General features: G+C 65.8%; 2 protein-coding genes across 2 annotated transcripts in view; one reads left to right on the top strand and one right to left on the bottom strand.

Moving 5' to 3' along the window:
- Window positions 1–2,845: 2,845 nt before the first annotated feature.
- EMIHUDRAFT_215098 (hypothetical protein) lies at window positions 2,846–11,917 on the top strand (the record flags this gene model as incomplete). Its single annotated transcript, XM_005763228.1, has 14 exons — window positions 2,846–2,869; window positions 3,025–3,147; window positions 3,703–3,939; window positions 4,036–4,236; window positions 4,282–4,323; window positions 4,400–4,621; window positions 4,701–5,042; window positions 5,115–5,240; window positions 5,317–6,594; window positions 6,885–6,965; window positions 7,071–7,151; window positions 7,258–7,288; window positions 9,425–9,504; window positions 9,641–11,917. The coding sequence occupies 14 exons, from the start codon at window positions 2,846–2,848 to the stop codon at window positions 11,915–11,917; spliced, it is 5,145 nt and encodes a 1,714-aa protein (XP_005763285.1).
- A 1,920-nt stretch (window positions 11,918–13,837) lies between these two features.
- VPS16 (vacuolar protein sorting 16) overlaps window positions 13,838–15,108 on the bottom strand; it is a gene marked incomplete at both ends in the record, with an annotated part of 7,130 nt that continues 5,859 nt past the window's right edge. Inside the window, 2 exons of the mRNA XM_005763227.1 lie at window positions 13,838–14,122; window positions 14,331–14,396. Coding sequence (XP_005763284.1) covers window positions 13,838–14,122; window positions 14,331–14,396 — 351 coding nt within the window. The remainder of the gene's footprint in view (window positions 14,123–14,330; window positions 14,397–15,108) is intronic.

Below are 15,108 nucleotides of genomic sequence, written 5' to 3'. Positions count from 1 at the left end.
TCTTGCCGTGGCGTTTGTCGGTGCTGTGCGAGTGCTGTGGCTGCCATTCGTCTCACATGCCATCAAGATCAGCTATCCATCGAGTTCGGACACCTTCATGCTCATCTCGCTGAGCGACCCAACGCAGGGGATGGACGCGAGGGGCGTCCTGAAGCAGGTCGTCCAGGCTGTGAGAAGCCTGCAGCCCGATGCGCAGAGCGAGATTACGAGGCGCCAAGCTAAACTACGTCACCAAGTTCACGGATGCCAGACACGCGCACGGCCTGCTCTCCTACTTTCACGTGCGGCAGGCCTTTCGCGACATCGCCGCACACGAGACACAGCGCGGCTACAAGTACGAGTGGATAATCCGTACTCGGCCAGACCTACTGCCACTCTTCCCGATGCCACGCAAGCTGTTCGACAGCCTCCCGCCCGGGAAGGTCATCATGCCCCTCAAGGTTGACAGTGCGCCAGCAGATTGGTTCTTTGCGGTCCACCGCGATCGGGCGTCGTGGTTTTTCGAGGAGGCCATCATGCGCATCTTTGAGCAGGCGCTGCGGTGGCAGGACCAGAGCCAGTTTGAAGAGAGGGCTGATGCGTTCACCATCCTTTGTCCACGGCTCGGGTAAGTTCCCGGTCGTCATCCTGCGGAAGCGCCAGGCCGGAGGCTTCATGAGGGCGCGGCACGTGGACGATGCAGAGACTGCGCTGGGACCTTATGAGCTGGAGTGCGCACAACAGAGGGCCTGGCCTCGTGCCTTCACCGAGTGCTGTCTTGCAATCGATCGATACTTGCACACGACGCCGAGTCGCGTCATCGAGAATCTGACTTCCGTCGCTCAGATAAGAAGATGCAAGATTAGATGAAGCGGAGGGCGAGAGAGTCCAGATCAAGAATACGGAGCTCCAGTGGCACGTGACTGCAGACTGTGCTGACTGGCGCAGTACGGGTCGGCTGTATAAAGAAAATTGTGACAAAGTTGAAAATTTTAACGGTAAAGCTGTAACGCTCCCACGTGCACGTCCCACGCACAGCCTGCTGCAGCCCCTGCGCGGTGCCGGTGTATCCTGCTTTGCCCCTGGGTGCCCTGACCTTTATTTCATGAAATACGAAGTGAAATACTTTACAGTTCGAACTGTATGTGCCTAACTGAAATAGTGTGAAATACTTTAGACCACAGGCTATTCCACAGCCTATTCGCCACCGCCTATCCCCTATTCCGAAAATTACACTTCTCCCCTTCACACCCACTTCGGCGGCTGCGGAGCGTGTTTTTTCGCTGATCCATTTTGGCCACACGAGCACGCACCAGCTACACGCCGACCAGCTGCACGCCGGATCAGTGTCGCCACGCCGCCGACGACAGCCCAATCCGTCCAAAGCGTTTCCGCACACCGCGCACAGAAAGACGTGACGCCTGTCGCGCCGATTAACGGCGCGTATGGGCCTTTACATGGTGTGGGACGGTGACGTCCACGGGGAAGCCCACGGAGAGAGAGAGCATCGTAATACGGACAACTCACGTTCAATCTTTCGTTCAGTTCCCCTCGCCCGAACACCAGAACCAAAACACCTAAACATGCAAACAACCCAAAGGACAGACTAAATGTACATTGCAACAGATACGAGATAGTATCCGAGAGCCAAACTAACAATTTATATCGACATTCCCCCGTGTGGCTGTGCGCGCAACACGGGCAGGAGGGGCGCAAGAGTATGGAGGAGATGCTCCATGAGAATCGCGATCTGCTCGCGTACGAAGAGGAGGATGGAGCGACGGCGATGGAGGCGGCCGAGACACAGGCGTGCCATGTAGCGACTGCCACAGGGGTAGTAGCAGTGGTAGCGGCGGAGGGGGGAGACGTGGGCATAAGCACTAGGACGGAGAAGGCGGTGCGAAAGACGCGGCGGGCCGGGCAGAGGACGCGGCGGACTGAGGGAGGCGGCGAGGGAGGAAGAGCGGGCGATGCGGGGGACGAGTGGACGCGGGATCAGGCTCTTAGACTGGCTGCAATGCTGCGGGGCACGATGACGGGGAGGAACGGCGGAGGAGGGGGCGCAGAGGGCGGGGAAGGTGAGAAGGAAGACGACAGGGGGGAGCGGGACGGTGGGCTGCGAGGGCGCGCCCACGGTACTACCTTGCCCACAGCAACACCCAATCGCACGTAGTGCGATGGGGGCGGTTGCTGGAGGGGGGGGGGGGTGCGGGGGGAGGCAGCGAGAGCGCGACGCCACTGCCGCAACGGCGCAAGACGGAACGGCCTTAGACATCCACACCAGGCAAGCCAAGGGACACAGGGTACAGCAACAACCCGACCCGACGGGTCAATTCACAGCCACAACTGTGAACGGTGACTCGAAGATGTGACCGCTCTCTGCGTCAAAACGCTCTACGCGGAGAGCGAGTCGTAAGGCAAGCTGGCACTCTCCTCGCCCGCTCGCGCTTGCCGCGCCGCATTGCGCCCGACTATGCCGCCGCGAGCTGCACGCCTAGACCCCCGCGCCGCCTATTGCTCACGGAATCCGCCGCACCTCCTCACCACGCGATGCGCCCTCGATCGCGGCGCGAGCGGCTGACCCCCCTCGGCCTCGCACCGCCTGCCTGCTCCCGCTCGCAGGTACAGCCGCTGCCATCGAGGAGGTCGCGAGACGCGTCCGCTGCTGCCCATTCCCCACCCTTGTCCCGCGCGACCGCACCTCCCTCTCTTCTGGCAAGAGAGCGACCCGCTCTCGCTTGCTCCAGTCCGCGCGCCGAGGACGCGAGAGAGCGTGCCGGCGGCCTCGTCTCGACGCTCACGCCGCGACGTGTTGCCCGTAGGCGCGGCTCTCCTCTCTCCGGCTCGCTCTCTCTTCCCATTCAGCATGCCCTTGAGCGGCACCATTTTTGTGCACAGCCTCATACACACCCCATGTCCATGTACCATGTCCACATGCACCAATATACCCCCAATCATCTCCACAGTGTTTTTTGACCCTCGTTCACATGGTCGTGATCCCATAGACTCGTTCCTCACTGTCCCGTCTTACTTTCCTCCATATAGGAACTCATTCGACCGCCTATGCTCGACAAGCTCAAACTCGAGTTCGTGCCGGCCGACGGTAATCGGCTCGCTATCAAGATCTCTCCACCTCCGCCGCCGCCGCGTGCCGACAAGCAGGCGCGTGTTTGCGCGCAGTGAAACTGCGCTCCCACGAGACCTTCAAGACTTATCCTCTCGCCCTCTGGCTGTCACAGGCGTCGCTGGCGGGCAACACGACCGCTGTCGGAGCCAAGGCCGCCAGCATCCAGTCCAAGGGCGAGCCCGCTTCGCTCGAGGACGGCATCCAGCCCAAGGGCGAGCCCGTTTCGCTCCAGTCCGAGAGCAAGCAGCCCGCTTCGCTTGAGGACGTCGGCGTCGTGCTTGCGTCGTCGGCACGCGCTTCGCTCGACTCCTGCGCCGACTCGCGGCGCCTCACGTACACCGTCGCCGATCCGTCGCCGCTCTCGTCCGTCATCGACGCTGCCGGAGGCAAGGCCGACGGCATCTCGTCCGAGAGCGGGCCCGCGTCGCTCAAGGACGTCATCGGCGACGGCGGCGGGACGCCCGTCGCGTCCGAGGGCGAGTCTGCGCCGATGGCTCCCGTGCTCCTCGAAGACGAGGTGCGTTCGCACGCCCGGATCAACATAATCCGTGCGACCTCCAAGCCTCCAAACACCTGCGTAGCTCCCTCGGCCACAGGCGTGCGGCACCAAGGTAGCCCTCGCGAAGGACATCCCCGTGGCAGAGTCTGGCGCGGAGGCCTTCCTCAAGGAGGTCCCCAAGAAGGACCTGACCGCGTTCGACTCTGCCAAGGCCGTGTCTGCCGCCCACAAGCCGAGCGCTTTCGCCGACTGGACGACCCCGTCGAACCCGCGCCGCAACAACGGGCGCGAGGGTGAGGCCAAGGAGTCTCCAGAGGAGAAGCTCGCCACGGCGGTGAGTTTCTCTCAGCGCGTGCACACACCTCACGGGTGTAGCGGGAGTCCCACGGGCGGTTCTCCTATCGGCCCTTTGCCTCTCGCACATGCGCAGGGCATCGACGAGTGGAAGACCGGCAAGGGCGAGCCCAACCTGGTCGACTGCTCCAAGAGCACCACCTCGATCGACCCACCGACGGCCCCCAGCGGCGTCACCAAAGAAGATCCGGCTCTCGAGCCGGCGGCGGCCGGCGACGCGCCGCTGCCGTCGATGAAGGAGTTCCCGGCGGCGCGCACCTTGCATTCTGCGCCGTGCGTCTGCCGACCCACCCCTTGACCCCACCCCTCTTTCATTGCGTAGGGCGACGCCGACCGGACCGTCTCGGCCAAGGAGTCTCCGGGGGTGAAGCCCGCCACGGCGCCGATCGCCTCGCACGCTTCGACTATAATTGACGCACCCACCGCTTGCGCGTGCGCAGGGCATCTCCGGCTGGACCAACCCGTCGAAACTGCGCCGCAAGAAGGCGCGCAAGGGCTCGTCCGCCCGGGTCGGCCGCGTCGAGAACGTCTCCTGGGTCGGCGGCAAGAACCGGTTCGGGGCCCTGCTCGGAACGAACGGCAACGAGGACGTCGGTGGCGGCGGCAAGGTGGCCCACAAGGCGCGGCCGCCCCGCGGCTCCACGCCGCCGACCACGGACTCGGTGCGCGCCGCCTGCACACATATGCGGCCTCCGCCCCCGTTTGCCGCGCGCACGGCCAGTCTCGCGCCCTCCTGTTCAGGGCATGGTCGAGACGACCACAGTTCCCACGCTGGACAGCTCCGTCTCGGCCTCCGGCCGGTTCTCGTGGCCCAAGCTCTGCCCGTCCTACAACTTGCTCCGCCTCTTTGCCATCCTCGCGCTGATCTGCCTCGGAGCCGCGTTTGCGCACTCCTCGTACTCTGCCACTTCCGCGCTTCTCTCCTCGCAGCGGTACGACTCCCCGTGGCCGACATCGCCTCTCGCGACCGTCGCAAAGCCGTTCACGCCGGCATCGCCCAACGCTTTCTGCGAGGTTGGCAGCAACGACGCCAGCTCGTTTGCAGCCATCGTATCGTCGGACAGCGCGCCCGCCAACCACCCGGTGCGTGCTCGCTCGCGCGTGCTAGTATCCCCACCGCGCAAGCTCGTGACTAACAGCCCGCGCGCTGATCAGGGCGGACGCGACGAGGGGCGCTCGTGGGAAGCACTGATGGACGAGATCGGCGAGGCAGTGGGCGAGCCGTTGCACCTAATTGGCGAGCCGCTGGCGTCCGTCAAGGAAATTTACGAGAAGCAGCCGGTGAGCGCCCCTCTGGCTCTTTCTATGTGCGAGCTTTGTAATCCGGTTCCGGATTGTGCCTGTTGTTTGCGTGTAGGGCGGGGCCGACTTGGAGACCGTCCCGGCCTCGCGCAACAGCATGGAGCGCAAGGGCGAGCCTGAGATCGACCTCGTCGGTCCCGTCTACAGCAACAGGACGGGGATCATCGCTCGGGGACGCGACACCGTCTTGCCCGTGAACGACACGTCGCCCGAGTTGCGGCCCGCCGACGCTGGGAAGCCTGGGATGCTGGAGGTGCGGAAGCTGGTCGAGACTGGCCTCGGCGCGCCCGTCGCTAGCATGCACGCCGGTGGCGAGTGGCGGGCGAACGACGGATTGACGGACGCTTCTCGAGTCCCAACCAAGGACCTCTTCCTCCAGCGTTGCCGGGCCATCGAACCTCTTCTCGCGGCCACGCTTGAGGGGCCGGCGTGGCCTGCAGAGGTCAGCACCGTCGCCGACTCGAACGCGGTCGAGTCAGATATCTTCTCGGTCCCAAGTGTGTGCGCCGATTGGCAGCCGCACTGCGCCGCCCTTGCGTGGCACGTGGAGCCTCGCCACGCGCTCACCGACGAGCTCTGCAAGACCGACAAGCCTCCCACGGGCCCACCGGCCGACGAGCGCTCCATCGAGCTGCCCTCCCCGTTCCACTTTCCCTCCACGAGCGGAACCTCTTCTTCCGCGCCTGGCCGCGCCCGGCAGCGCGGTCAGCGTTTGGCCGCCTTGTTCTTGCTGCTCGGAGCGTGCGGCGGGCTGCTGAGGCAGTGGATGTGGCCGCCGCGCTACGGTGCGGCCTTGCTGCGGCGGACCAACTCGGGAGGGCGCCTCGTGCGGTGCCGGACGGGGTCGAGGCGCGGCGCGTGGCTGATTCTCGTCGCGCTGCTTCCGCTGGCATGTGCACCGCGTCCCTCAACACCGCCACCACTGCCTCCAGTTTCACCGCCTCTGCCGCCGCTCGCCCCCGGTTTTGTCGCCGCGGCGAGCGAGGCCGAGCTCCGCAACCTGATCGAGAACGAAAACGCCCCTGTGTGCTTACTCTCGGACCTCATGGGAATCGTCCGAGCCCTAAACCAGGCCTACTGCCGGGTCGCGTTCAGTAACGCAATCAGTGAGGATGAAGACGTCTCGGATGAGCTCTTCTGCGACTGCACGGCCACAGTCGATCCAGCTGTAGCGGCTACGTTCGACTGCCGCCCTACCGAAACCTCCGAGTTCTCGATCCTTGGGCGGTACAGAGCGTGCTCCGGAATTGCTGCGAAGAGCGTCTCAATCTACTTGCCGCCCAGTGCGCACTTCGAGCTGAGCAGCCAGTTCAGGTGCACCTCCAGAACCAAGGTGACCGTCGCGAGCAGCGGCAAGGGCGCGACGCTCGACGGCCAGGGGCAGACCAGGCTCTTTCACCTCTCGGGCGGTTGCAGCCTCACCCTGCGGGGGCTGACCCTCGTCAACGGGAGTGCAGGCAGCGGCGGCGTTGTGTACGCGGACGGCGCAGGCGACGTCGAGATCATCGACTCGGATGTGAGGGGCTGCTCTGCCACTGGCTCTTTTCCCTACGGGGTGTGCCGCGTTATCTAGCAAAGAGAGCGCCACGGCTGCCTCACCCCGCTCTCTCCTCGCAACCGCAGGAGGGCGGCGTCGTCTACGCGTGGAACAGCGGTGCGGTCTCGATAACCGAGTCGGCCGTGAGGGACTGCTCGGCTGGCGATGTGCGCCGCGTAGAGCTAGCCGCCTCCAGCAGCGCCACACGGCAGCGGGGCGGGAGATGGAGAGGGCCACGGTTGCCTCACCCCGCTCTCTCCTCGCAACCGCAGTACGGCGGCGTCGTCTTCGCGTGGTACAGTGGTGCGGTCTCGATAATCGGCTCGACCGTGTCGGGCTGCTCTGCTGGCTTGGTGCGCCGCGTAGAGCTAGCCTCCCTCCACCAGCGCCGCCCGGCAGCGGGGCGGGAGATGGAGAGGGCCACGGCTGCCTCACCCCGCTCTCTCCTCGCAACCGCAGCACGGCGGCGTCGTCTACGCGCGGGACAGCGGTGCGGTCTCGATAAGCAGCTCGACAATTACGGGCTGCTCGGCTGGCGCTGTGCAGTCTTACAGCGCTGCTAATCACGGAGGCGGAGCTGCATACATGGTTGCCACCGACCTCATCGTGGCCGACTCCACCATCTCTGGCTGCAATGCCACGCGAGGCGGAGCAGTGTACGTGGAGTCGGGCTCAGCCAGCCTGGCCCGCTCAACCATCTCCAACTGCATCGCCGCAGAGGGGGGCGGCGGCCTCTACTCGGCGGGCGGGAGCACCTCTCTGAGCGACGGCACCCTCATCAGCGGCTGCTCTGCCCCGGAGGGTCGCTCTATCTTCCTGCTCGCTGGCGAGGTCTCCTATGCCCTTCCCGCTCCGGCCGGCCACTGGCTGCCAAACGCGCGCTGCGAGGTGTACCGCGGGGCGTGCGCTTACGATCCGTACTACGATGAGGAAAAGCAAACTGCCTGCCTCGAGCACCGCGACGATTGCGCGCTCGCGGAGAGCGATGCCATCGGCGCCTTGTCGGAGGTGGAGAAGCTGGAGGCGTGCGGCAGGCACAGCAGCCCAGAGAAGGAGGAGGCTTGCATCGCGACGGTCAACGAGCTGTGGTACTGCCAGGCCCCGACCTTCGTGCAGCCCTGCAACTGGCAGGACGACTCCTCCCTCCTCGGCGATGACCTCTACCAGCTGCCACTGCTACCCGTCGAGGAGGATTTCCCCTTTGCTTGCGCCGCCGGCGTCCTCGGCTCGGCCTACCCAGAGGAGCAGTCGAGCAGCGCTTGTGGCGGCCGCTGCCCAGCAGGCTCCCAGTGCCCCACAGAGGCGACCTATGAGGCGCTGCCGTGCAATGCTGGTCATTACTGTCCGAAGGGGACGAGCCTGCCCCTTCCCTGCCCCGCCGGGTCGTACTCGACCGCCACCAACCTCACCGCCGCGGGCGAGTGCACCGCCGCCTTGCCGGGCCACTTCGCCACCACCGGCTCCACCGAGCAGACGGCGTGCCGCGAGGGCAGCTTCGCCAACGGCACCCGCAACGACGCGTGCGAGCTGTGCGCCGAGGGGTACTACCAGGTCCAGCCCGCCGCCGCCGCCTGCGTCCGCTGCGCTGCTGGCAAGTTTTGCCCGGTGGGGTCGTCGCGCGAGCTGGCCGCGCAGTGCTCGCCTGGCACGTACGCCAACGTTACGGACGCCGACGGCGACCCCGAGTGCCTCGAGTGCCCAGCCGGCTCGTCGTGCGCGGGAGGTGGCGCCGCGCCTGCCGTGTGCTCTCCGGGAACCGCAGCCAAGCCTGCTCAGGACCAGTGCACCGTCTGCGGCCTCGGGACGTACCAGCCGGACTCCGGAGCCGCGGGCTGCCTCGAGTGCGCGCTGGGTACGTTCTGTCCCAAGGGAAGTAGCGCTCAGCTGCCCGCGAGCTGCCCCGCCGGCTTCTACAACGGCAACGCGTTCACCACGCTGGAGAGCCTCGACGATTGCGTCGGTTGCGCGCCTGGCAGCTTCTGCGCCGGCGGCGCCGCGCAGCCAGCGCCTTGCGCTCCAGGCAGCATCGCCCCTTCGGCCAACATGTCTGCTTGCGAGCTGTGCCCGATCGGACGCTTCGCAGCCTCCACCATCGAGTGCGAGGAGTGCGAGGCGGGCACCTACGCGGCGAGCGAGGGCCTGTCGCAGTGCACCCCCTGCCCTTACCCTACCGGCTCCGACAGCGGCGACGTCACCTGCTCCATCTGCAAGGAGGGCTTCTACCTGCGGGACGCGAGCGCCCTTCCGGATGCCATCTTTCGCTTCCCGACCGAGCACTGTAAAGCGTGCCCGCTGAACGCCAACTGCGCGACCAATACCACTCTCGAGACCCTCGGCGTCCGGCGCGATTACTGGCGCGCCTCGGAGCGAACCACCGAGATCCACGAGTGCGACGCCTCCGACCACTGCAGCGGCTCGGGCGGCGCGGCGGAGACCTCCCGCCGCCTCGTTGCTGCGTCTGGCGGCGCCGGCCCAGGCTGCGACCTCGGTCACACCGGCCCGCTCTGCGAGTGGTGCGTGAGCGACGAGCAGTACTTCAGCCGCGCGGAGCGAGGCTGCGCCGACTGTCCGACGACGGGGCGGTTCGGCATCCTGGCGGGAGTCGCCGTCGCTCTCGCGTGGACAGGGATCTCGTTGTACCGCACCCTCTCCCGCGCCGAGACATGGGGCCGCTTCAGAGCACGTCTTGACATCTGCGAGTCGCAGGTCGGCGTGCAGCCCCCTCTGTCACCCTGCACTGCCTCTTCCTGCCGTGGACTTTCTGCCGATAATAGAACGGGAGTAGCTGTCGCTGCCTCACATATTGCGTGTGGCGAGACACCATTCGCATCATTTGCCTTAGGTCGGCTTCCAGCCCAAGTTCAAGATCCTGGTCAGCTTCTACCAGATCGCCGCGACGCTCGGCCCCGTCTACGGCGTCCGCCTCCACGAGGACTTCACGCGCTGGACCGACTTCATGGACGCGATCAGCCTCGACCTAATCGGCCTCACCTATCCGGATGCCTGCATCGGCTCGATGGGAGACCGGCTCCTGCTCGCAGGCTTGTGGCCGATCTTCTCCATCATGCTCGGAGGCGCCGCCCTCGCCTGCTGCGCCCTCGCGGAGTGGCTTCTGTCTGGTCGCGCCGACGCCCTCCGGCGCGACCTTGTGCGCGCTACGCTGCGTCGCCTCCTCTACTGGGCTATCCTCGTCGCCTACCTCGTGCTGCCCTCTGTCTCCCGCTCCATCTTCAAGGCGCGGCAGTGCGAGTCGTTTAATGTCGACGACTTGACAGCGGAGAGGCGCAGCTACCTCGTTGCCGACCTCGACGTGCTCTGCAGCGCCGACGACGACCAGTACAGCGGCCTCGACGCGTACTTCTGGGCCTTCTTCGTGCTCTGGCCGATCCTGTTCCCGCTAGCCTTCCTGGCGCTCCTGCTTTCGATCCGCTCCGAGGTGCGGGCGCAGCGAGTCAGGGCCACGGCCCGCGCTTGCCGCTTCCTCTGGCGCGACTACGATCCGCGCTTCCTCTTCTGGGAGGTCGTCGATCTGGGCCGCAAGCTCTTCCTCGCTTCACTGGTGCTCTTCATCCAGACAGACACCGGGTCGAGCAAGATCCTCCGCCTCTTCGTCGCCTCTGTTGTCTCAGCCCTCTACCTCGCCGCTCTCACCCTCGCCCGGCCCTTCAAGCGTGACGACGACCTCTACCTCGCGTGCACCGCCAATCTGTTTCTCGCATGCTGCTTCATCTCCGGCATGATGATTCAGCTCTGCGAGAGCGCTGCTTACGAGGACATGTGCAAGGCCCTCGTCGGCTTCGACAGCGCGCGCGTAGCGAGTGAGTTTGTCATTGCGCTCACCGCCGCAATGCTGGCCGCGTCGCTGCTCGTCGTCCTCTTCAAGACTATCAGCGCCGTCCGCATGCCCACCATCCGCCTCTACTCCTCCGGCCGCCCCCCAGTCCTCACGCTGCCGCGCACATGCCACTTCCACGGCTTCATCTCGCACTGTTGGGGAACCGGCCAGGACCAGACGCACACCGTCGTGAGGCAGCTCCAGCTTCTTCTCCCCGGCGTCCGGATCTGGCTCGACGTCGACAATCTCGAGGACGTGGGCAGGCTCGAGGAGTCGGTCAGAGACGCGACGACCTTTCTCGTCTTCCTCAGCGCGGGCTACTTCAAGAGCTTCAACTGTCGCCGCGAGCTGTACGCTGCGCTAGGCTCGAACCGGCCCTTCATCCCGATCCAGGAGGCTGACGTCGACAAGGGCGGCGCCTCGATCGAGGCGCTGAAGGCAGAGTGCCGCGAGCACTGCGTCGAGACCGCCCCGCCGGCCTACCCCTCCTATAGCGGGCCAGGCGAGATGCTCGCGCGCGTGTTTGAGGCGACGCCGCCGATTGTGTGGGTGCGGGGGAACGCCTTTCAGCTCGAGTCGCTCAAGGCTGTCGCGCTTCGCATGCTGTTGCACTCTCCTTACTATGCGAGCCGCCCGGCCGAGCTTGCTGCAGGAGTGATGGTGCCCGGCCAGGCGGGCCCCGTTGCCTTCAGCGGCCCCGTCACCATCCTCGTGTGCCGCGACAACGAGAGCGCCGTCGGCATTGCAAGGGCGCTCAAGACGGCGGCGAGGGAGGGGCGCGACCGCCATCTCGGCTCTACCGCCAGCGCCGAGACGGTAACGATCCGCGATGCGGAGGAGGCGCTCGAGGGAGTCAACGCGGCCCCGCTCTCCGGGCACGTAGTGTTTCTGCTCTACCTGAACGATAAGACCTTTCTGGACGCCGGCGGCGCCGTCGCGCGCCTCGTGCAAGCGGCGATGGACCGGCGCATCGCGGTCGCAATGGTCCACGAGCAGGACCCTACCTGCGGCGGCGTTCCGTTCCGCAACTTTTTCCAGCAGACGCCGCAGGTGCTGCTGCAGCAGCCGTACAAGCTCTTCGACACGGTGGCGGTGCCGCTCTTCCCGGCTCCGGAGCACCGCACGGTGAGCCGCCGCCTCGCGCTGTGCAGCATGGGAGCGGTGCCGTGCGATGCGGGGCCGCTCTGGCGGCGGTGGCAGCTCCTCCGCCGCCGCATAGCGGTGGCTCGCCTCGTGCGGCGGCACCCCGCCGAGCCGCGCCAGCAGCCTGTGGTACAGCCGTAGGACGTGTTTGGCGAGACCTCGCGCGCCCGAGCGTGCGCGCCCCGCGCCGCGGGATAGAGGTGGCGCCGATGTCCTTGTACGTGTACGTTAGTGCTCGAGTGTCAGCGGACCTGTCCCAGGCGTTGGCCAACAGAAATCGCACACACACCACGCTTGCCTCCCCTGCTTGCCTGACGCGCGCTCTGCGCAACGGCACTGGCGCCACCCAGCGGTCGCGCTGCTCCAGCGCGCGCACGGCGGCGTCCCCGTATCCCTGGCAGCTCTAAGGACCAGGATCAGTAGTGTTGTGATAGAGGGTGCCCATACTAGCGCAGGAGCTGCCACACTCGCCCGGACCGTCCCCTTCTGGGGCCGGTTCCGCAGCCCGCGAGAGCCGACAGCGGGGCCGTGCCGCGGGTGCCTACTGCCGAGTGCCACAAACACTGCGCCGTCCCGCCATCACCTACAGACTGTCTTGTGTGATGGCAGGCAGCGGGAGACCGCTACTTGGGTACCCGGGTACCCGGGTACTCGAGTTAGGGCCGGGCATGCTTCGCCGCGCTCTGGCTCCAGCGCCACTTCTGCATGCCACCGCTTGCCTCACCCGACGACATCCGTAGTGTCAAGGGCGGGGCTCTGCTTATAGACCTGCGCACGCCAGAGGAGATCATCGAAACACCTGGTGTGGACCGGACGGGGCGCTGACTTGGGACTTTCGGTCAGACCCGACGGTGCCAGTGCGACTACCCCCGTGTCGGGGTAGCCCGTTTTCACACCTGCCCCGCGTAATATCTTTTCCCGCCCGCGTAATGTCTTTTGTATTGCCGATAGCGGAGTATGGAGTCAGGCGTAGACGATGTCGGGCTTCACTCGCCCCTACTCGGCGGCTACACCGCCACCGAAGCGCCGCCTAACACACCGCACGGGGCGCAAGGAAGCTCGACCACACCGTCTGCCCTGCCGCAGCCAGAGTAGAACGAGACGCCAAACCTCCTCTACTCACGGTCGGGAGGCCGCGCTGAAAACGCCAAGGCTGCTAGAGGGTCGCGGCTACACACGTGTCATGAACGGCGGGGTGCAACACGACTGCCCCTCAGTGCCACCCAGTAGGAAATGGAGAATGGAGAGATTGGGACGATGGGACACATCAAGAAGACAGTGAGCCACCACACTCAGGCGTCGTTGGCGCACATACTGAGCGGCAGCTGCGCTGAAAACAAGGAAGAGGCGCGTTACTTCATGCGGAAGCTCGACAAACACACGGCGAGGGCGACAGCAAGAGTCGAACGGGAGGCGCCTGATTCAAAAGACACGGCTACATTTCTGAGACGCGCGAGAGCAGCCTCCTTAAAGGCAATGGCGTAAGGTAAGGTAAGGTAAGGTAAACTTCTCCACACAATGGCGTCTAGATTTGGAGCGCTCGCCGAAGAGGAGTACGACAAAATAGCGCCCGTGATTGCCTGCACGCTGCCCGCACTCAGCACTCAGTCACAGACTCCATACCCGAAAGAAAGAGAAGGGAGCTCGCAGGCTCGCCAGGAGAGGTGACGAGGGAACTGCAGGTGCGGGCCGGGTGCACCGTGATATCCACATACAACACGACGACCACGCTGTATTAGGAAATACATTCGAACAAAGAAGAGGCGACGCCCGACGGGAGGAACCGGCAGAGGATGCAGTGACATGACACCCCCCCCCCTCACACACACACACACACACACACACACACACACACACACACACACACACACACACACACACACACACACACACACCGCTCCCACGCGCACTGGGCCTTGCACTTTGAATGCCGTGGGGCTCCTGTCGTCAGACGTGGAGACGCGAGGGTGCACAAAGGGGGGGGGGGTGCTCACCGCGTTGCACACACCAGGCATGTCATCCACCTCATTAGTACCATCACACAACCCGCCTCTATTCCGCTCAAGGCGCCGCCCCGAGGTGTGCGGAGACCCGCCTCAGCAGCTCGGGGTTCTTGTCCTTGTTTGCCAGCGCGATCGCGCGCGCGGCGCTCGCCTCGCCGCACTGCAGGAGGAGCGGCACCGCCTCGGCGGGCGGCATCCGAGGCGCGTAGCGCGCGGCCTCCGCCGGCGCGCCGTTTGCGATGGCCGCTTCGGCAAAGGCGGCGGCGCTGAGCGGCGGCCGGCGCGCCGAGTTGTAGAAGAGCCAGAGGGCGGGCCAATCGCGCAGCTGGGCGAGCCCGCGCACCTGGGTTCGGGTGCCGCCCGGGGTAGGCGTGGATGGGTTCGGGTACCGTGGAGTGTGGGGTAGGGGAGGGTGGGTTCGGGTACCGTGGGGTAGGGGAGGGTGGGTTCGGGTACCGTGGGGTAGGGGAGGGTGGGTTCGGGTACCGTGGGGGTAGGGGAGGATGGGTTCGGGGACCGTGGGGTAGGGGAGGGTAGGCGAGCCCGCGCACCTTGATCCGCCACCAGCGCCGCTCCGGCACGCGCAGCTCCAAGCGTAGCCTCTCTGCGTACGGCGCCTGGAGAAAAAAGAACTATTGTGATAAAAAGAAATACACAAGCGTAGCCTCTCTGCGCACGGCGCCTGGCCGTACACGAAGCAGCGGAAGAGCGTCTCGTTGAGCGGCAAGTCGACGAAGCGCCAGCGGCCGGGCGCGAGGGCCGCGGCGGCGGGCGGCGGCGGCGCGCCGGCCGTCTCTCGTTCGAGCGTCAGCTGGGCGGTGAGCAGGCGAAGCTGCTCTCCGGTCGCGTGCGCCATCAGCGCGGCGTGGTGCGATGCGCCGGTGTCTCCGGCGGGCGAGAAGGAGAGGGACGCGGCCACGCCTGGAGAAAAAAAAGAAATAGGTGTGGGCAAAAAGCGAGACGCACTGCCCGAAAGAGAGGGGGGGGACGCGGCCACGCCTGGAGAACAAAGAAATGCCGCTGGGAAAAAGAAATACGCGCGCGCGGAAGGAGGGGGACGCGGCCGCGCCGAGCGGCGCGCGCGCGGCGGCAACCTCGTAGAACTGCCTCGCGAGGGCAAGGCCTAGCCTCGGGTGATCTCGGGTGATCTCGGCGGTCCTCTCGGGCGACTCGGGGAGCTGCCTCGCGAGGGCAACGCCTCGCGTGCGCTGCGAGAGGGTCTCGGCCCGGTAGCCCTCGGCCGCCGGCAAGGGAGGCGGCCCTGGGTTCCGGGTACCCGGGGGTAAGGGGAAGGGGGGAAGGGGGAAGGGGGGAAGGGGGAAAGGGGTG

Source organism: Emiliania huxleyi (assembly GCF_000372725.1).
Source record: "Emiliania huxleyi CCMP1516 unplaced genomic scaffold EMIHUscaffold_64, whole genome shotgun sequence".
Lineage (NCBI taxonomy): Eukaryota > Haptophyta > Isochrysidales > Noelaerhabdaceae > Emiliania > Emiliania huxleyi.
This window is presented reverse-complemented; position numbering and strand designations above follow the sequence as displayed.